The sequence below is a fragment of the Balaenoptera borealis genome (genome assembly GCF_965194805.1).
Source record: "Balaenoptera borealis genome assembly, chromosome: X".
In the NCBI taxonomy this organism is placed as follows: domain Eukaryota; kingdom Metazoa; phylum Chordata; class Mammalia; order Artiodactyla; family Balaenopteridae; genus Balaenoptera; species Balaenoptera borealis.
Window position 1 is genome coordinate 39,675,026 of NC_138881.1, and position 23,233 is coordinate 39,698,258.

The 23,233-nt window shown below is 37.0% G+C and overlaps 1 protein-coding gene across 1 annotated transcript in view; it reads right to left on the minus strand.

The window, feature by feature from the left end:
- Positions 1-23,233, minus strand: part of EFHC2 (EF-hand domain containing 2) — a 187,663-nt gene that overhangs the window by 153,004 nt on the left and 11,426 nt on the right. Inside the window, 1 exon segment of the mRNA XM_082378301.1 lies at positions 20,673-20,730. Coding sequence (XP_082234427.1) covers positions 20,673-20,730 — 58 coding nt within the window.

Genomic DNA, 23,233 nt, shown 5'->3' on the forward strand with positions numbered 1-23,233 from the left:
AGAGTGTTTTTCAAATGCTGACTGCCACAATAACAAACAGATTTTAGCGCAACCCAGTTCACGTACACACGTGACAGAAACAAAAGTTCATGAAACAATACTTACTCTTCCCAAGCATAATACACTGATTCTTTTATTCTATTCCACCCTATTCTGTTTATTTTTTTTCTTTTTCTTTTTCCTAAATCCTGGTCATGATTCATTAAACTGATCTCACAAAATGAGTGACAAACTCTAATGGCCTGGGGTCTCAGGTTAAGGGCTTTGGACCCGATGCAGCTTATTTTAAGGCCATGGAATTGACTGCTAAGAACATGGCCAGGAATCTGCAGGCAGAATTTTAGGCTGGAAAACCCTCTACCTTGTGAATAAAGTGATTGTTTTACGATTATATTTGTCATTGAGCTAAATTTAAATTGGCTTAGCTAACACCACACGATGAAATCAATATGTGTACTGTGTATTACTCATAGTTTTTCTCTCTCAGTTGTTTATCATTTAAATTGCTGGTAAATTTCCCAAAGAGTGATTTTTCCTACATGAATATATAGGTTTATATTAATCTAGATAAAAATAAATTTCAAGGTATTTCTGTAAGAGAGACAGTTTCTAAATATGTTTTATTTTACTGTTGTGAATTCAAATAATTTCTTTTTCTTCCTAAGGAAACAGTTGCTTCACTATAAATTAGAGGATGGACTATTTACGACAAACCCTCCTAAGATGGTGGCGACGTAGCTTCATAAAAACCAGAAAGTGTGCTCCTCATTATTCATTAGAGACATTCAGGATCAGCTACACAACCATCTGTCTAAAATGCTGTAGAAAGGATTTTCAGCTTTGGCTGGAAGTGTCCCTTTTAACTTTAATATCCTATCATTCTTGACAATATGCCTGAGATTCTCTTAGCTCAATACAAATCCAGCATGTAAGTTCTTGGAAAAAAGATACTTCGGGTCTGGAATTGTGATCTTTCCCTAAGGTTTGCAGTTAATTCACATCAGAATAATTTTAACGTCATCAGTGATACAAATGCTTATATTTTAGAAAGCACAATACTTCCTGTATTTCAGATATAGAAGGAGAGGTTGCACATCACCTAGCTGTGGACAGAAACAAATCTATCGCTCATGACTGACCACCAGCAGCTAATTAAGGGGGGGAGCAAGTTCCTTTTTTAATTTCTAAGAAAAAGCATAAAAGTTAGTTAGCTTGTGTTATAATTTTAAACCCAAACAGCCAGTAATTATGCTATCTCCAGGAGGCCAAGGTTTTTCTCTCAATAATTTAATTAAGCAGACAAAGCTCTGTAATAGGCAGGAGGGAGGCGGGGATAGAAAGGCCAGATTTGGCTTTACTGACTCTCTGACCATTCTGTGCCAGAGAACATCCAATCTTTTAACTAAGTGCAAGGTTTTAAAAATATCAATTTTTTGGCAACACATAGCACATTTAGCCCCAAGGCTAGTGTAACAATTTTTTTAATGCAGCCACCTGCTTTGGGCACATACTAGGACACTCAGTATATAAATACTGATTTGTTGAATGACAGCCCAAGGTACCTAATAAGTATACTGTCATTCTCTAGTTCTCACACACACACACCCTCCTATCGGTCTGAGGCATGAAGTAAATAAATATTTTTTTAAATACACTCACAAGTCTAGAAGCAGACCCACACATATTTTGGATACTTGACTTATGACAAAAGTAGCTCTGCAGAGAAGTGGAGAAAATGTGGCCATTTCCCAAAAATGTATTAAGGACAACAGAACCCAAATGGAGTTGCTTATGCTAAGCCCCATGTTACCAAACTGAAATTTAACTTAGTTACAGTTTCAGCTCTCCCAGAAATAGAATCTTAAACCAATCAACCATGAATTTCCTGATCAGCATTAGTTAGGTAATCTGCCTGATAAACCCCTGCCATTCCCTATAAGGAAAGTAACCTTACAATAACCAATCCGATTTTTTGCCTAGTGCAACTTCCCTACAAAATCTCTTGCCTTGTATAGCTCTTCAGAGCTCCTTTCCATCTGCCTGATTCATTAATCACTGAATAAAGCCAGTAAGCTCTTTAAAATTTACTCAGAATTTTGTTCTTTAACAAATGGTTCTGGGTTAACTGAATATCCACATGGGGAAAAATACAACCTGACCCCTACCTCTTTTCATACACACACACGAAAATGTATTCTAGTTAGATTATAGATCTAAACATGAAAGGTAAAAACAACGAAATTTCCAGATGACACAGGAAAATATCGTCATGAACTTGGTGTAAGGAACTATTTCTTAAATAGGAAACAAAAAGCACTAATTTAAAGGAAAAATTCTTCATCAAAAACATCATTAAGAGAGTAAAAAGGCCAACCACAGACTAAAAGATATTTACAACACAAATATCTGACAAAGGAGCCATATCCAAAATCTATGTAGAACTCCTACAAATCACTAAGAAAAGGGCAGGCAACCCAACAGAGATTAGACAAACGACAAACAGACACCACACAAAAGAGAATATCCAAATGACCAATAAATGTGTGAAATGTGCTCAATTTCGTTAGGAATCAGAGAGTCGCGGATTAGAGCTACAGAGTCACACTACACCCACTGACCAAAACAACTAAAATTTAAAAGACTAACAATATCAAGTGTTAGAAAGGCTATGGGGCAACAGGAACATAAAATGCTGGTGGGAATTTAAATTGGTATAAGCACTGTGACAGCATCCACCAAAGCTGAACATAAAAATATATTAAAAAAAGAACTTTACTAAAAAAAACAAAACAAAAGAATACCATTTGATCTGGCAATTGTACTGAGAGACACGAACAGGAATAGTCACAGCAAACTACTCTTAATAACCCCAAACAAACCAAATCTCTATCAAGAGTAAAATGTGTATATAAATGATGTCATACTCATACAGTGGAATACTCTAGAGCAATGAAAACATACAAACTATCTCTAAAGACAGCCACATGAACAAATCCCGCAAACAATGTTGAGCTTAAAAAAAAAAAAAGCCAGTCACAAAAGAGTAAAAACCGGACATTTGCACTGATAGAAATTTCAAAAGCAAGCCAAACCGAACTACAGTGGTAGCAGCCAGGAGAGGGGTTGCCTTTGGAGAACAGGGAAGGGGTAAAGACCAGAAAGGGTCATAGGTAGGGTTGCCATGTAAAATACAAGCTGCTCAGTTAAATTTGAATTTCAGATAAACAACAAAGAATCTTTTAATATATGTAGGTCCCATGCCATATTTGGGACATGTATTTTTACTTGGTAAATCCAGCAACCCTAGTCAACGTTGATGCTTTGGGAGTCCTGGTAATATTTTCTTTCTTGATGTTCATTCTGTGATCATCCATTGTGCATTTTTCTGTATATGTGTTATACTTCACAATTTAAAAAAACTTTAAAAAAAGCAAAAGTACACTGAGTGCAGCCTTGCAGATTTTAAAATATCTCATTCAACCACTGTTCTTCCTTCCCACCCTTAATCACTGCACGTGAGAGCTGTGGATCTGAAGTGTTGCTAGGCCCAAAGCTGTGGGCTCTACGTTCAATTTTGATTACAATTACTTTTACGCAGCATGCTTCTTTACTTCTGGAATCTTTTTTCATGCCCTGCCTTTCAGGGGTCTTACTTAATTTGTGTGACTGGCTTCATCTTACCTAAGGGCAACGTTAGGCTGGAAGGCCAGCCTCTACGCATCAGCCAAGAAATGCACAAACCAGTGGTCAAGAAACAAGTTGAACTGGCCAGCTAACCTGTGGGGGTCAGAATGCAGTGGCCTGAAGCTATAAAGATAAGTGGTACTTTAGGGCCAACAACTTGGATGCAGACGCTGTAAAGGATCCATAAAGTCCAATGCTTCAATCTGCTGCCTGCTTTCTAAACTTAACAGAGGTTTACACAAATACCTTGAGTGGCTCCAGCAAGTTCCCTCCCATCAGTGTATTACTTACCTACTTCCTACAGACACAACTGGAAAATCCAAGTAAAGAGTAGTGACCAGTGCAAACAAAAACCTGAATCATTTTTCTGCCGTGGTTTAAATAAGATGCTATTTACTGGCAAAAGTTCTTGCATGCTCAAGGTTTTTAATGTTGTTGTGTTGTGTCGTTTGGTACTTTCATCTTGTTTTGAAATGAACCATTGCCAATTCTAAATGAAGAAAGAACTCCTCCACCTTTGGATCCTTCACTATAAAGTTTAGGATCAAACTTTATAGGCAGGTGGAACCCTTATCTGCCCCCTACCAGCCTTGAGAGTGCCAGGTTTCTTCACTCTAATAGCAAACTCTTTCACAAAGGGTATTAAGGCTCGTCGTGATTAGGCTCCCGGGCTGTGGAGACTGGTTGCCTGGAGGGAACCCAGCTTCACCACTGAGATTGTGTAGCTCTGGCCAGTGAGTGACTGACTCATCACTCTGTGCCTCAGTTTCCTCCACTGCAAAATGGGAATTAAAAATAGTAGCTAATGCAAAGGGCTGTCGGGAACATCTAATGCTGTGTAAGGTGATTAAAGCACAGCTCCTGGCACACCTTCAACGCTCAATGATGACTATCATCAGCAACCTACCATCGGCTCCCATCGAGGGTCCTAACACCTGTAAGGACTCCACTTCTGTATCTAACGTAGGAAAAGTATCCAGATGCAGTTGGAGAGAGGGGGAAGGGGAGGTAGAGAGTAAGGGTTCCACCAGCCTGCAAACTTCGGTCCAAGCTGCGCCCAATCCACAGAAGGCGAAGCAGCGTCAGGAGGCCTCCAGTAGGGGCCGGGGAAGTGTCCACACCTGCACCCCAGACTCCGGCCGGGACCTCTGACCTCGGGCGCCCTCACTAATCACGTCGCGGTTGAAGCTGTTGCCCTGCAGCAGCGGCAGCGCCATGGCTCTGAGCGTCCGAGGGTCAAGGGACCGAGAAGAGGGGCCGGCAGGCAGCTGCCACCCTGCGGCCGCGCTGTTTGACCCCCGACCCCACGTTACCTAGAGACCGAAATAGGTGTCACGAAAGGAGAAGGGGCTTCGACAGGCCGGGGGCTCGGGGCGGGGCCGGGGCGGGGCTAGGGGAAAAGCTCCCCGCCCGCACCTCCCCTCCCCACCCCACCCCACCCACTCAGCCGGGTACGGGTCTCCCGAGGCTTTTCTCTCCACACGCATTGTGCAGGCACAAAGGCTGACGACCGCACCATTCCCCGCCCCCGCGGCTCGCTGGTTTAACCCTTGGATGGGGCTCAAAGCCTTTCATGTACTGAAGCTCCTCTGTTGCTTGCACATTTCTTGCCATTTGGTTATTAAATTTAGTTCAAACACACAGAAAAGTGCAGAAAATAAGATGACACCCGTGTGCTCCCAGAAATGTAACACCAGTGAATGTTACATTTACATCAGCTTTAATTTCGTAATGAAAACGTTCCAGATGAATCCAAAGCCACACATACCCCCCATCTGTCTCCCCACCCCCACCCGCGCGATCACCAGCACCGGAGAAAACCCATTCAGCGGTCACCACCATCCTCAGTCCTTCCTCTGTATCTTTTTATATTTGAACTAAACATTTGTAAGATGCTCGTTCCTGGTGCAATCATGGTGGCCAGGGGCGGCGTGAGTTGGCACAAAATGCAACCTCTGTCAGTCCATCATGCACCCAAGATGCCCAAGCCAGAAGCTCCTCTCCCCACGGCTACAGCTAATCCCTCCCTGAGTCCTACTCTACAGTTTGGACACGCTGGGTATCTCTCAGCCACCACCCCTTCTGTCTCAATCGAGACCCCATTATTTCTTGTCTGGTTTTCTTTTAAAACAAGCAAACAACAACAACAAAAAACAACTAAATAATCTTGCCTCCAGAGCCATCCTCTTATATAATTCATGATGCACCTGGTAACTCTTCTGCTTCAATATTCTTCTATCCTTCACGAGGCAGGCCAGCTCCTTAGCCCAGTCAGAGCCTATGTCAGAAGGCGCCCACGAACTCCCTCCATCCCTTTCTTTGCCTCGCTCCTCTACTCCAGCTTCGAGAAACCACTGGCAGTTTCCAAACCGGGCTCTGCAGTTTCTCCCCTCTGGGATTTTGCAAATGTCACTATCTGCTAGAAAACACCCTTCCTTCCTATCTTTAACCTGGGTAACCCCTTCTTGTCTTTCAGGACTTGGTTAAGTGTGGGAGAGAGGTGTGGAAGGCTTTGTCATTTCTGGAAAAACTTCCTCCACCTTCTCCACTCCCCCATCTGTATTAGGTGCCCATTCTAATGGTGGCTTTTGTGGTACTGCATTGTAATCATGGTTTTATTTGACTCTCTTCAAATGCCCCCAAGTTCTTCCAGGGCAGGGACTCTATCTCCTTTTTTATTCATTAAAAGCATACATTATTGTTTTTCTGTGTTTATAAATTTTACACTATAAATTTCTTTTTTTTTAAATTTATTTATTTTATTTATTTATCTTTGGCTGTGTTGGGTCTTCGTTGCTATGCGTGGGCTTTCTCTAGTTGCAGCTAGTGGGGGCTACTCTTCGTTGTGGTGCGCGGGCTTCTCATTGCAGTGGCTTCTCTTGTTGTGGAGCACGGGCTCTAGGCATGCGAGCTTCAGTAGTTGTGGCATGTGGGCTCAGTAGTTGTGGCTCCCTGGCTCTAGAGCGCAGGCTCAGTAGTTATGGCGCACGGGCTTAGTTGCTCAGCGGCATGTGGGATCTTCCTGGACCAGGGCTTGACCCCGTGTCCCCTGCATTGGCAGGTGGATTCTTAACCACTGCGCCACCAGGGAAGCCCTACACTATAAATTTCTGCTACCTGCTTTTTTCACCTAAGATTTTGTTTTTGAGATTTCTACATGTTAACACATGTAGATCTATTTCATCCATTTTAAACGAATTGTATGATTATACCACAAATCACTGATCCCTCTGTTGTCAGCTGTTGATGTCATCTGTTGATGACGATGAGGTTGTTTGCAATTTTTCAGTAGTTATCAACAATGCTGCAAAGAACAACCCTCTCCTGTTTCTTTGGAGATTATCTAGGCTATATACCTAAAGGTGGAATTGTTCACACCTTCATCTGTACTGGATCTCCAGAATCTTTGAACCGATTAAGAAAGTTCCCCTTTCACCTTCATCCTTTCAACAATAGGTATTATCAAATTGTATAATTTTGAACAATCATCTGAATAAATGTGAAATGGTATGCCATTGTTATTTTAATTTGTTTCTCCCTAATTCCTAGTGCAGTTGGTCATCCTTTCACAGGCTTGTTACCTTCTTCTGTGACTCATCCATTCATATCCTTTGCCGATTTCTCTATTTGATCATTTGTAACTTTTAATATATACTCTGGATACTAATTTTAGGCATAGTAAATATTTTCTCATCATTTGTGGTTTGTCTTCTCCATTTATAGATTTCTTTATTGTACATGAATATGTCATTTTACTCTACTTAGATCATTCTTTCCCATTATGGTTTGTGCTTTGTATGTAAATTCAAAAAATCCTGTAGAACAAAATTATTCTCCTACATGTTCTTACAAATATTTTTAAATGTTTCTTTTTTCTTACTTTTTAAATTGAAATAATTTCAAACTAATAGAAAAGTAGCAAGAATAGTACGAACAACTCCTGTTTGCCCTTCACCCAGATTCCCCCAATTGTTTTATATTTTACCATTTGTGTTTTATCATTCCTTCTGTATATCCAAATTTTCCATTTTAGAGTAAATACCAGACATCATGTCCCTTTACCCCTAAATACTACAGTATATATTTCCTAATAACAAGGACATTCTCTTACATAACTGAAGTACAATAATCAAAATCAGAAAATTGGTATTAATTGAGTACTATTTCCTAATCTAAAATATTTAATTCAAATTTTGTCAATTGTCCCCAAAACGTTCTTTTTAGCAAAAAAAATTAGTTTAAAAAATCTGGTCCAGAATCTCATCTAACATCACAAATTAGTTGTCACATCTCTTTATTCTCCTTTGATCTGGAACAGTTCTTCCATCTTTCTTTGTCTTTCCTGACCTTGATATTGTTGAAGAGAATAGGCCTCTTCAACAAGAATAAGAACATTATTTGGTAGAATGTTCTTCAGTTTCGGTTTGACCAGTGTTTTCTCCTGAGTAAATGACTGTCTTTTTGTTCATGGCATTTTAGCAGGAACACCACAAGAGGAACGCTGTGTCCTTCTCATTCATCAAAGGAGCAGGTACATAATGTGTATTTTAACCATCAACTGTGAAGTTAACTTTGATCACTGGTTAAGGTGGTGCATGCCAAGTTTCTCCACTGTAGTGACTTTTTTTTTGCCTTTCTGATTAATAAGAATTCTGTGAGGCGATCATTTGGAACTATGTAAATACCGAGTTCCTCATTAAACTACTAGCATCAATGATGATTTTGCCCAAATCATTTATTACCACTGTGATTGCCAAAGGATGATTCCTTAACTCCACCATTCCTTCTACATATATTAGTTGGCATTCTTCTACAAGGAAGAACTTTTCTTTCTCTCCATTTATTTATTTATTCATTCATTTACATCAGAATGGTCTACAGACTCTTGTTTTATTCCGTGCATTATGATCTGTTACTATTATTATTTATTTTGATGTTAAAATCGTCCTACATTTGGTCAGTGGGAGTCCCTCTAAGCTGACTCCTCTGTTCTTTTGATTTTCCCTACCATTTTTCAAGTACTTCCTTGTACTCTGTCACTACAAGATATTCGAGATATCTATGGTATAGGCAGACATAGATAGGCACAGATAGTATGTCTCTTTCCATTTCTGTCTTTGGATGGATAGATAGATAGATAGATATAAAGACATATTAAAACCCTTGAGTTTATACTGATATGTCCAATTTCAGTCAACACAATAGAGTATGTGGTCGAGTTCCCCTTTCCACATCTATAATGCCCTTCTCAAACTGTAAGAAATCTGATTCCAATTACCCTCAAAATATTTACTTATTTGCTCAATATTAAAAGACCCCCAAAGCAGTTTCAGAATAGCTAACTCATGTTATTGTGAAAACAAACCTACTAACTAAAGTTCAATATATGTTTTCAGGGTTTTTTTTTCTTTAGTCTTAATGTATTTAGTCAAAATACTGTGTTCCAAAATGAGTTGGCTGTGTTTCCCCACTCTTGTCCTCTCCTCCCTGTTTAGACTGATTATGTTACTCATTTGAAAAACAGTCTGGTTCATTCTTTTCCCATTTGTAGCTCTCGCTCAGTTTTTTGCTCCATCCTTGTCTGTTTCTCCTTTGTCTTTCTTATTTTGTAGTTGTGTTTCTCCCTTTTCCATTTGATTAATTTAGCTAGTGGTTTATATATTTTGTTACTTTTTTCAAAGAACCAGAATTTTGATTTATTACTCTGACCTACTGTTCTCTATTCCTAATCTTCGTTATTTTTCTGCTTTTGCCTTTATTTTTTTCTTCTTTGTCCTTTCTTACGGCTCATTTGTTGTTCTTTCTCTCACTTTTTAAGTTGACATAATTCATTCATTTTTATTGATTTAAGTGTTTAAGTATATGAATTTTTCCTCTGAGTTCTACTTTAAATGTATCCAATAGTGTCTGATATGTAGTGTTTTCATACTGGTTTGTTTGTTTTTAAAGATATTCTGTAATGTTGGCTTGTATTTTCCATTTCACTCCAGTTGTTTAATAGAAGACTTTTAAATTTCTAGCTGGAAAAAAATTTTTAATCCTAGTTCTATTTTACTGTGATAATAAAGTATTGTTTGTAATATTTCCATTGTATAAAACTTACTGTCGATTTCTTTGTGACCTAATATTTCATGGATTTTTGTAACTATGCTATGCGTAGCTGAGAAGGAAGGCGTACTCCCTATTATTCAGTTCTAAAGTTCGTTATATGTAAATGAGATCTATTTTATTGATTATGTTGTTTACTTCTTCTGTATCCTTACTTATATTTCTGCCACTTGATCTGTTCTGCACTAGGAATGACCTATTAAAGTCTCCTATTAGCAATCTGTTTCTATCTGTATCATCTTGCATCTATAGTTTCTGCTTTTTAAAGATTTTTAGAGATTTGGTGCATAGGTTTTCATAACTGTTATACCTACATTGTGAAATTGAAATAAGATATCCTTTTTTGTCACATTTAATTATTTTTTGGCCTGAATTCTACTTTGTTTGATATCCTTGATCTCACAGTCCCCACTTATTTGTTATTTTCATTTGCCTATGCCTCTATTTTTAGCCTGTCTGACTCATTTTGATTTGAATGTATCTGCATACACCAGATATTTGGGTCTTGCTTTGTAAGCCATACTGAAAATATTTTTCTTTTAGTAGGTGAGTTAAGCCCATTCACACTTCTTGATAGGACATATTTTTTTTATCTCAACTCTGATATATTATTTTATATTGTAATCACCATGTAAACTATGTACATTTACTGCTTCTTTTTCTTCATGATGTGTTTTCTTTGCTATTGTAATTTATAAATTCTCTTGGTGTTCAAGAAGGCTTGTGTTTTTGTTCTAGTGTTTATTTCTGTACTTATAACTTCTTTAAGACAATTGAACGTCTTCAGTTTTACCAAATAATATTAAATGTTTTAAAAGTGATTATAGCCAATACATTGAAATTTTCATTTCAATAAATATACTTTTATTTCTAGAAGTTTCCCTTGTTCTTTTTAAGTCTATATGTTCTTTCTTTTAAGTGGGATCCTGCTCTTATAATTTCTCTTGCTTATTTTCTCTTTAATCATTTTTAAAATACTTAGTTTAGGGTCTTTAACCAACAATTCTACCCTCTGATGTTCACCTTCCCTCTTTCCTGTGTTGGCTGACTCTTCTTTGTGGCAGATTGCTCCCTTGTGTGTTTATAAATGTTTCTGGTCATCCCATCTATGGGGCAAGTAGTAGAGCTGGGACTCCCACCTTCTGATTCCAAGTCCAGTGTCCTCTTCAATATGTCACAACTCACACACTCCACACACAGAAGGCCTCTGCCTTCTACAAGGAGGATATTTTCCAAACAGAAAAGCGGTTCTAATAAGAATGACTTTCTTAAGGGAGTAACAGAACAAAATATCTTAAATTAGAGCTGTCCGAAAAATCTAGGACCTGAGTCCGCCACACACATCTATCGCCCTGGCTGTTCACACATGCTATCTCCTTTGAGCACACTGATACCTCCACTTTTGTACTTCTGTAGATACTTCACACATAGAGTCTTACATTCATTGATTCAATCGTTTTCCATTTAGCAAATATTTATTGAGCATCTACTCTGATGTGCCAGGACCGCTTCCAGACATTGGGATTAATCAGTGATTAGGACAGAGTGAACACTTCTAAATACCCTAGATCGGAGATTCTCAGTCTTCTGCAACTTGCAACTTTTCTTCTTGCTTTGTTTTCCTTCCATGACACCTATCTTCCCATTCCTTCTGCTCTGACACATCTACCACAAAGGAACATCTGAAATGGCGTGTATCTCTCTTTAAAATAAATTGAAAGTAAACTAGTTCTGAGAATTGCAAGACACCCCTGGAAATAACTGAAAACACTTTGGGGCATGTCAGGACCAGTGCTGGGAAACGCTGTTATTGATGTTCAAAGAATCTATGTTACACACACCCGTGGATGAAGAAAGCGCAGGGGAGGCCAGCAGAGCTAACACTTCTGAGCAAGCCCAAACTAGCCTATGAGCAAGGAAATATTTGCCCGGTTGGAGAATTTCTTTTGAGGAATGAGGTCATCCTGCAATCTAGAGCCTTTCGACAAGATGCAAGAGCCCTTGGCAGCAGGAGGGAGTGCCTTTGACAGTATTTCTGCTGGAACTTCCTTTTCTCCTCCATTGAAGCCTTGCCTCTCAAGCCTCCCTTGCCCTGATGTCCTCATAAATATCACTGCCCCATTCCTCTGAGCTCCTGAAAATTGATGCTCTTCATTATTTTGTGCTCACTTGGGTTATATCCACATTTCAAGTCCTCATCCTGAGCATTTAAAAGAAGAATTAGCACCAACCTTCACAAACTCTTCCAAAACATAGAAGAGAAGGGAGCACTCCCTAACCCATTCTATTAGGCTAGTATCACAAGAAAAGAAAAGTTATGAATACCCCTTAAAAACAGAGATACAGGAATCCTCAACAAAATACTAGCAAGCGAGATCCAGCTATATATAAAAAAGAGTATACACCATGACCAAGTGGGATTTATTCCAAGAATGCAGAGTTGGGTTAGCATCCGAAAATTAATTGATGTAATATATCATATTAATAGAATGAAGGACAAAAACCACATGATCATCTCAATAGACACAGAAAAAGCATTTGACAAAATCCAACACTGTTTTTTGATAAAAACACTCAACAAACTGAGAATAGGAGGGAACTTCCTCAACCTAATAAAAGCCTTACACACACACACCAAAAAACAACAACAACAACAACAACAAAAATAAAATAAAAACACACACACACAGGTAACATCACGTCTGATAGTGAAATATAGGATACTCTCTCCCTAAGATCAGAAACAAGACAAGAATGTTCACTCTTGCCACTCTGTTCAACAATGCTCTCAGGGATACATGACCAATACACAGAAATCAATTGTATTTCTGTACATTAACAATGAACAATTTGAAAGCTAAATTAATATTTACAATAGCATCGAAAAGAATAAAATACTAAGGAATCAATTTAACCAAAAACTAAAACACTCATACATGAAAACTACAAAACATCAGTGAAAGAAACTAAAAAAAAACCTAAAAAAATGGAAAGATATCCATTTCATGGATTGGAAGACTTAATATTGGTAAGACTGCAATGTTTTTCATATTGATCTAAAAATTTAATGCAATGACTATCATAATTTAAAATGCTTTTTTGCAGAAAACCTGATCTGAAAATTCACATGGAAACGCGAGGGACCCAAAATAGTTAAAACTGTCTTGAAAAAGAAGAACAAAGTTGGAGGATTTGTGCTTCCCAATTTCAAAACTTACTACAGAGCTACCATAATCAAGGCAGTGTGTTACTGGTATAAAGGTCACATACAGATCAATGGAATAAAATTGACAGTCCAGAAGTAAACTCTTACATTTACAGTCAATTGATTTTTGACAAGGGTGCCAAGATAATTCAGTGGAGGAAAGAATAATCTTTTCAACAAATAGTGCTGCAACAACTGGATATCCATATCTTAAGAATGAATTTGTACCCCTGCTACACACCAATACATGGTCATCATACCATAAACAAAAATTAAGTTGAAATGGACCAGAGACCTACATGTAAGAGCTAAAACTGTAAAACTCTTAGAAGAAAATATAGGAGTAAATCTTGAACTTAGTTTAGGCAATGATTTTCTTGGTATGACACCTAAAGCACAAGCAACAAAAGAAAAATAGACAAATTGATTTCATCAAATTTAAAAACTTTCATGCTTCAGAGGACACCATCAAGAAATGAAAAGACAACTCACAGCAAGGGAGAAAATATCTGAAATCACATATCTTCTAAGGGACTTGTATCTAGAATTTATAAAGAACTCGTACAACTCAACAAAAAAGACAAGTGACCCAATTTAAAAATGGACAAAGGATTTGAATAGACATTTCTCCAAAGAAGATATACAAATGGCCAGTAAACATATGAGAAGATGTTCAATATCATTAGTTGTTTGGGAAATGGACATCAAAACCACAATGGGATACTACTTCACACCCACTAGATTGGTTATACTCAAAAAGATGGACAATAATAAGTATTGGTGCAGATGTGGAGAATTTGGAACCTGCATACATTCCTAATGGGATGTAAAATATTACATCTGCTTTGGAAAACCATTTGGCAGTTTCTATAAAAGTTAAACACAGAGTTTTACCACATGACCCAGAAATTCCATCTTTAGGTATATGCTCAGTAGAATTGAAAACATATGTCCACACAAAAACTTGTACATGAATGTTTATAGTAACATTATTCATAAGAGTTAAAAAGTGGAAATAACCCAAATGTCCATCAATTGATGAATGGATAAGCAAACTATGGTATATGCATACAATGGAGCATTATTTGGCCATAAAATTATATAAATTAACTGATTCATATTAATGTATCAGTTGATCAACCTTGAAAACATTATGTGAAGTGAAAAATGCAATATACAAAAGGCTATATATTGTATAAGTTCCTCATATGAAATATCCAAATAGGCAAATCCATAGAGAAAGGCTGTAGGTTAGTGGTTGCTGAGGGTTGGGAGCAGGAGAAATGGGGAGTGATTGCTAATGGGTTTCTTTTAGGGATGACATAAATGTTCTAGAATAAATGATGATCAATGTACTACTTGTAAATATATTAAAAGCCACTGAATTGTACACTTTAAAAGGTGAACTTTGTGGTATGTGAATTTTCTTTCAATAAAGCTATAAGGAAATATTTTTAATTCATTAAAATTAAATAAAATTAAAAATTCATTTCCTCAGTTGCACTAGTCACACTTCAAGTGCTCAATAGCCATACATGGCTTAGTAGCTACCACATTGAGTACACAGATATAGAACATTTTGGGTTATCACAGAAAATTTTATTGAACAGTGTTGATCTAAGTCTCACTACAACATCCCGGAGATTTAAGAAATATATCAAACCCACGCAGTGTAAGGGCCTTATTTGAATTCTTACTTGGACAAACAGTAAAATAAAGTTGAGAAGATGGGGAAATTTTGAATATTGATTGGATATTTGGTTATATTAGGAATTACTGTTAAATGTTTTAGGTATGACAATAAAATCATGGTTACGTCTTCTGAAGGTACTTATCTTTTAGAGATAAATACTAAAGTACTTATGGATGAAATGATACAATGTCTGGGATTTGCTTCAAACTAACCCAGGGATCGGGAGATCAGCGCAAATAGATATAACAAAATTGGCCATGAGTCAATAACTGTTGAATTTCAACAATGGGTGTCTGGGAGCTCATTGTGCCCTTCTCTCTATCTTTGAAAATGTTGGAAATTTTTCATAATAAACAGTCAATAAACAAACAGGCAGCCACTACTTATTCGTATCTAATTGACAATTACCTCATGAAAATATAGTGTTGTCAGATTTTCTAACGTTTTAAGAGAATTCAGAGATCCAGATTCTTACGTAAAATCTCTGGCATTTCATTGCTGGTTCATTTGTTTAATTATAGAGCACAAAAAAAAATCACATCTGGAGCCTGGGTTCAGTACACAGCCCCCACTCTACAAGGTCCAATTTAGAATAATCAATAGAATTAATGGATTCTGAGGTCGTCCATCATGAAAGTGATTTATTTTGAGCATATAATTAATATTGTGTATCTCATTTTTAAAAATTATGACCTATTTCAAAAAGGTACAAAGAATAATAAAATAATCACTCATATACCTGCTATGCAGCCTTAACAAATCTTAATATTTAGCCATATTTGCTTCACAAAGAAATAAAATGTTATGGATACCATTAATGTCCTCTTTCTGCCTCTCCTTAATCCCATTCCCTCTGCCTCTCCAAATAACACTATCCTGAAGTTTCCATCCATCTTTCCAACCAAATTTATAGAATTTCACTACAGCTGTATGTATTCATAAACAAATAAATGTTTTTGTCCTGTTTCCAGATGTTAAATAAGCAGTTTCATTTTTTAAAAAATCAATTGCACTTCTATCTACCAACAACAAACAGCTAGAAAACTAACTTTTAAAAAGACCATTTAGAATAAATCAAAAAGTAATATCTATCTAGGAATAAAGCTAACAGAAGATAAGCAAGACATTTAGGGAGAAAATGATAAACTACATTGAAAGGCATTAAAGAAGACCTAAATAAATGGAGAAATATATTACATTCATGGGCTGGAAGATTCAATATCATGAACATATCAATTCTCCTTAATGTCATTCCAGTCACAATCCCAAAAGAGACATAAAGTGGAGGGGGAAAAAAATCAAGTTGCAGAAGACAACATACAAAATGATCTATTTATATCAATTTCAAAAACACACAAAAGCAAACAATATATTGTTTAGCTATACAAACATATATGCAAACTAGAATGAAAAGTAAGAATGTGATAAGTGGAAATACATGATAAGAGCTACAATTGAGTAGGAAGGGAACAGGAATTCAAAGGTGACGAAAATGTTCTATTTCTTAAACAGAGTGACGTGAACATGAGTGCTCATCGTATGAAAATTCTTTATACCTTACACATGCTTTATAAATAGTGTTTTGTGTTCAATCAATATTTAATAAAGACCAATTTTTTAAAAATAATGATATACATCTATAACACTACCATGGCAATATGTCAACAACATATACGGTCAAGTGATAATGTTGAAAACCCTTATACACAATATTAATTAAAATATGTACCAAAATATTAATAGTGGCGGTGTAAAATATTACATAGACTATGCACAAATTGTTACTAGTGGAAATAAGCACCAAAATGTTAATAGTGGTTATGTATAATATTAAATAAAATATGCACCTAATTTTAATAATGGTTATATATAATGTTAAGTAAAATGTGCACCAAATTAACAGTGGTTATGTCCTAGGGAAAGTTTGGCTGTCTTTAATTTTCTCTGTTGTATAGGAGTTGGATTTTTTGCAATTCACCATCAGAAAAAAAAAAAAGGAAACAGAAAAAATGTTAATAACAAAGAATCATAGACTTGCAGGAAATATTCAAGGTATATTATATGGAGAAAAGACTGGATGAATTAAAAGAGAAAAACCTGAGAGCAAAGCAAAAACAGGGGAGGGGGGTCTTAAAGTAATTCAAAGATGGGGTAAAGTGTGGTGACCAAGGAACTGTAAAGAAAGGGCTAGATTCAAAATACTTCATGGAAGGGCTCTAGGGACAATGAGACAAGAAAGTGCCTACATCTAAGGGGTGGGGAGAAAGGGAAGATATGCTTTCAGGGGGAGGTAGAAATTATATGTCTGAGACATAATAGCAAACTTACCTCGTTCTCTTTTTATAAATGAGAATATAGGCACAGAGAGTTTGAGCAACTTGTTCAAGTTTCTCAGCTGACAAGTGATAGAAGTGGAATTCAAATCCCAGCTGTCCACAGCCAAGGCCTTTGCACTTAACTGCTATACAGGTGCACCTCTTGCTATCCATTAGGCAATGTCCAGTTCCACTTCTTTGATATTAGTGGTTAGGGGAGCTTAAAGGAGATGTTAGTACCGAGGACAGAATATTTGGGAGTACACTACATAGAGATAGCTGTTAAAACTGAAAATGAGTTCTCTGATAGGAGATTACAAATGATACAAAGAAGAGAACTGAAGAAAATCTTGGAAAACAGACCCCTTTACTACCGCTATTATCTTAACAAAGTCAAGTGATAAGAAATAGAAGTGACAAGAATTAGAGAAAGACATGTGTTCAAATCCCACCTCTGCTACTTACTAGCTGGGTGATCTCAGGGAAAACCGCTTAACCTCTCTGTGTGGCAGTTTCTCATCTGTAAAATAGATGGCCATGAGAATTACATGAAATTGTATGTAAAGTACTTAGTATTGTAGCAGCCATATAATGGGTGCTCAATAAATGCCACTTTATTTTTAATTTTGTATTAGAAACAGGAAGATCAGAGACTGAGAAAGTAGTATTTAGGCACATAAACATATTTGTTGAAACTCTAAAGAAATGTGCTTCTTCCTGACATTTTTATAAAAGTTCTCCATTTCTTAGGGCAAGCTAATCTCCCCCTTGCCTCCCAGTTACCAAATTATGCATCACTTTACTCATTACTTTGATCTATTTCCCTTCTAAGTAGAGGTACCCTTTCTTTCTTTTTTTCTTTCTTTCTTTTCTTCTCTAAGTGAGAGAATCATAGGCGTGAGAAAACAAGGAAATAGAGCAGATCTGAGAACCATATCACAAATAAACACTGTAAAATACATGTGTTAAAGTTATTTTTAAAATAAAAAAATACAAATTTGAGAAAAGGACAGTATACTACCAAAAAGGATAAGGAATAATTGCAATATGAATTCTAGAAATGATAAATGTTATCACTAAAGTTAAAACCTCAGTGGACAATTTAAGGAATTAGATATATTTGAAGAGAGGACTGGTGACTTGAAAGACATTTCTTGGGATATTTCCCAGAATGCAACACAAAGAGATTAAGAGCTGGAAAATATGAATGAGAGACAAAGAAAGAGGCACGTAGAAAAGCATGAAAGAGTCCAACATATACTTAATAGAGTTCCAGAAAGAGAAATTAAAGAGAATGTGGAAAAAAACAACCTTCAAAGGGGTAATGACTAAGGATTCTCCACAGTGCTTGAAAGACATGAATCCTTAGTTACAGGAAAAACAACAGATCGCAATCCAAATAAATAAAAATAAATTTCAGCCACAAAAGCTCACCATGAAAGCTTATCAAATATATGCAGTTAACACGCCACCATCAAAAAAAAAAAAACCCAAAAAACAAAAAACAAGCCACCATCAACATTATAGAGAAATATAGTTAAAAACAAGTCAAGAGAACAAAAATGAGTGATGCTGGAACTCTCATACATTGTTGGTGGGAATGCAAAATGGTATAGCTCCTCTGGAAAGTAGTTTAGCAGTTTCTTATAAAATTAAACATACACTTATCATGTGACCCAAAAATCCCTCTCCTGGGTATTTACCCTAAAGAAATAAACTCATATGCTCAAAAACAGTGTGCATTAAAAAATTTGTGTGCAAATATTTATGACTGTTTTAGCTGTAATAGCCCAGAACTGGAAACAACGCAAATGTCCTTCAATGAGAGAATGGATAAACAAACTGTGATACTTCCATAGAATTGAATACTACTCAGCTATAAAAATGAACTACCAATACAAGCAACACCGTGGATAAATCTCAAACGCATTCTGCTAAGTGAAGGAAATCTGACATAAGGATCCATACTGTATGATTGCATTTATATGACTCTCTTGAAAAGACAAAACTGTAGTGATGGAAAACAGATCTGTGGTTGCCAGGGGTTAGAAGGGGAGCACGAGAAAGTTTTGGGATGTTGCAACTGTTCTATATGCTGACTGTGGTAAGGGTAACACAAATCTACATGTTTTAAAATTCACAGAGCCGCACATCAAATGAAAAAGTCAATGTTACAATACGATAATTTTAAAAATGAAAAGTGGAAAACCTGACTAAATCAATAACCTTGGAAGAAATAAAAAAGACAATCCAAGATTACTGCTAAAAAGCCACCAGGCCCAGGGGGCCTCCTAACCCTTCAAAGAACAGATGTTCTCCTCGTTACACTGATCAAGAACTTCTAAAAATATTGTTTCCAACTCTCCTTCTGTTATGCTAACTAGCAAAACCCTAATCCTGATATCAGATAAAAAGAGTGCTAGCAAAGAAAGAAGGGAAAGAGGAAAGGAGGAAGGGAAAGGAGGAGAGAGCAAGAAAAAACTATGGGTGAATCTCACTTATGAACATAGTTGCTAAAATCCTAAATAAAATCTTAGAAAATTGAACCTAGCAACATATTGAACAAATGATACATCGTGACAAGGAAGAGGAGAAAATTCCCGAAGAATATTTTAGGCTTTAGAGGAGCTCAATAAAACAAAAACTCAAGGTAGATTGATAAAGCCACAAAGTAAGACAGCTGTGAGGCTAAGGGAAGATGCTTGTACATGCAGTGTATCTAAATGTACAGAAAAAGATCTGTGTTTCCATTTCTGACAATATTAGACAGTAGCTATTCTTTAAAATTCACCACTAGGGGACATATATAAAGCCTGGATGTGTGTAAAGTTGTAGAATAGGAAGGAAGCTTTTCTTGAGCTGGTCTTTGGATACCTCTCTAGTATCTTTTCACACTGACTGTGCCCAGCACATTACTCAGCAGCAATCCCAGCAAGACACAAAAACCCCGATGTTTCTTTTTTTTCCAATCCTTCCCTCCCTCACCCCATCTCCCCCTTGTCAACCACAAGTCTGTTCTCTATATCTGTGAGTTTGTTTTTATCTTGTAGATATGTTCATTTGCATCATATTTTAGACTCCACATGGAAGTGATATGGTATGGTATTTGTCTTTCTCTTTCTGACATACTTCACTTAGCATGATAATCTCTAGGTCCATCCATGTTACTGCAAATGGCATTATTTCATTCTTTTTTATGGCTGAGTAATATTCCATTGTATATAGGTACCACATCTTCTTTATCCATTCATCTGTCAGTGGACATTTAGGTTGTTTCCATGTTTTGGCTGTTGTCAATAGCGCTGCTATGAACGTAAGGGTGCATGTATCTTTTTGAATTGCAGTTTTGTCTGGATATATGCCCAGGAGTGGGATTGCTGGATCATATGGCAACTCTAGTTTTAATTTTTGGAGGAAACTCCATACTGTTTTCCATACACCAGCAGTGTAAGAGGGTTCTCTTATCTCTAGGCCTCTGCCTTTCCTGCCCCCAGCCTCCTGGTCAGTTACTACTTGTCCTTGTCATACCCAGGCTCTCTCTTCCAAGAGAACTCCTCCATCCCCATAGTCTCCTGCACAGACCACCAGCATACATGCTTTTGTCCATATATGTTTTTCTCTCTCCAACTGAGCTGAAAGCTCCGTAAGGGAAGAAACCCCATCTTACCCATATGCATCTTAGCATACAGCAGAAGCTCGATAGACCTTCATTGTCTGAACTGAACCTGAAACACAGAAAGTAAAAATTTTAAATCAAGTAATGACATATTGATTTTATAAAAATGAGGAATGCTCTTTATAAAAAAAAATGGTCAAGGAATATATCAAAGTACAAAGAAGAAAGCTGCAAATCCCCCAGAGTCCCTGGCAAGATCCAGCGTCTACAGATCCAATGATGGAGACAGAGAATATAACAGTCCAGATACTCTGAAATAATTTCATAAGAACACAGTTGGACTAGACATGTTAGATCTAATAAAACATATGAAATTTAATAATACTTTAATTTAACTTGAGAAAAAAACCTGAAGTGAATCTGCAGGAATTTTCTGAACCATCCATGAATGTTTCTGCACCACGAGCAGTATTAGTGAGCTTTTAAAAGTGATTCAGACTCCCAGGCAGATGATCTGCATTTGGCAGAGTAGTTAACAACTTCAATTACTGTGTAACTTTGGGACTGGTTAAGGAGTTCCCAAGAGGAAAGAAAAGTTTTACTCAGAAACAAATGTATCGTTAAGCAATGGGGAGTTCAAAAACAATTATTATTAAGAACTTCACTGTTTTTTTAACTTTGCAAAATTGGTTTTCATTACTTTCGCTCTTGGTTCAATAAAAAGGCTTTTAAGTTGGCTCTTTTTAGAATTTAATAAGCTCCTTAAAAGTGATGCAACTATTTCTTAAATCCTGAAATAAGCTTTCCACTGCATTCAAATGTGCCCATCTGAAAAGGTTGATTCCAATCGATGGAATTCAACAGATACACCTAATTGAAGGATTATTTAGTGAGATTCTGTACTTCCCTACAGAATACAACGTAGGAGAGTCACTGCCCCTACTTTTCTGGAACTTACAGTCTGGTAGAAATGTGTTCATTCATTCTGCAAATACTTTTCACAAAAGATGACAACGTGCCCAACACTGTGCAATACACAGTGGTTGTGATGTTTACATCACACCAGGGGTAAATGACGAGTGAAGAGATCACTTTGGACTGATACAGTCACAGAAAAGTATCTCATTGGTGCAGTCTCCACCATTATGGTAGTATCAGTTCCAGAGATAGGAAAGTCATAAAGGTAATGAGTTTGGGGTCAGTGTTACCAAGATTTTTTCAGTTGCCTGGTCTCACAACTTCAGAGCAAATGGTATCTGTTTTAAGTAAACTGATTTTGAGATCCCTTTGAGGAACTCACAAGAAAACAGTCAACCCTCAGTTCTTCCAGACTCAGCACTCTACTGCAATTGGTTTCCAGTCCCTGAACCTAAGGGTCTTGCTTTGTAGATGCTTTCTAAAAAGAGTGATGGACACTACTATATATAAAATAGATAACTAATAAGGACCTACTGTATAGCACAGGGAACTCTACTCAATACTCTGTAATTACCTATATGGGAAAAGAATCTAAAAAAGAGTGGATATAGGTATATGTATAACTGAATCACTTTGCTGTACACCTGAAACTAACACAACAATGTAAACAGCTATACTCCAATAAAAATTTTTTAAAAAATAAAAAAAGAGTGATGGAGTGGTCAAGAGTCTGGACTCTGGAACCGGGCTGTCTGATTTCAATCCCAGCCTCTTCCCCTGGTGAGCTATGTGATCGGGGACTACTTACTAAATCTCTTTGTGCCTCAGCTTCCTCATCTTTAAAATGGGGATAATAATACTACCTATATAATAGTTTGAGGCTTAAATTGAATAGCAGGTGCTTGGTAATTGTTAACTATCTTCTTTTTCAAGTGAGGGAACAGAAAGAAAAGAGGCCCATGGATAGAATATGAGTGAGTGAGCACACTTAAGGGGTAGGAGGGGGATGGAAAGCCAGAGAGGAAAGTAGAGAAAGGACAGAAGAACTGGAAGGTAGATAACAGATTGTGGTGCCCTAGAAAGCAAGGAAAGAGAGAGTCTCCAGAAACAGGAAAGCATCAGCTTCAGACACCGCAGTCTGAGGAGAAAAGGTCACTGTATTTGGGAAGTAGGAGGTCCTTGCTGATCTTTAAGAGACCAGCACTACTGGCCAATATTGCTTTCTTGTTATCTGGTTTACTTTGAATTAGTACAACTGTTAGCCACTTGGCACTTCCTCTGTGATTATATTTGGTCAGTTTCTTAAAAGACGAAATACTGTGTAATGGGATAGTGTCTGGATCCATACTGGCTCTAGCAAGAGCGAGAACAGTGATTCTTAACTTCACATTTTCAAAATGCCAGGACTTGTATATTTTATAATAATATGAACTCTCAAAGATGATGATGATTCATAATAATGAGTAATGTAGTGCTATAAAATATACTTTTCAGAAAATTTTCAAAACCAAGATCTCAGTTATATCTCAGAGTACCTCAGGGAATGAAAGGTCCTGCAAACATAAATATATTTAAATTCATCTATGAATCAAATAGGTGCCTAGTGATTCATTTAATATTATGGGACAAACTGTTTCTGGGTACCTGCTTTTTGTCACACGCTAAGGTGTGGTCTGGGGATTGGTGGATGGTTT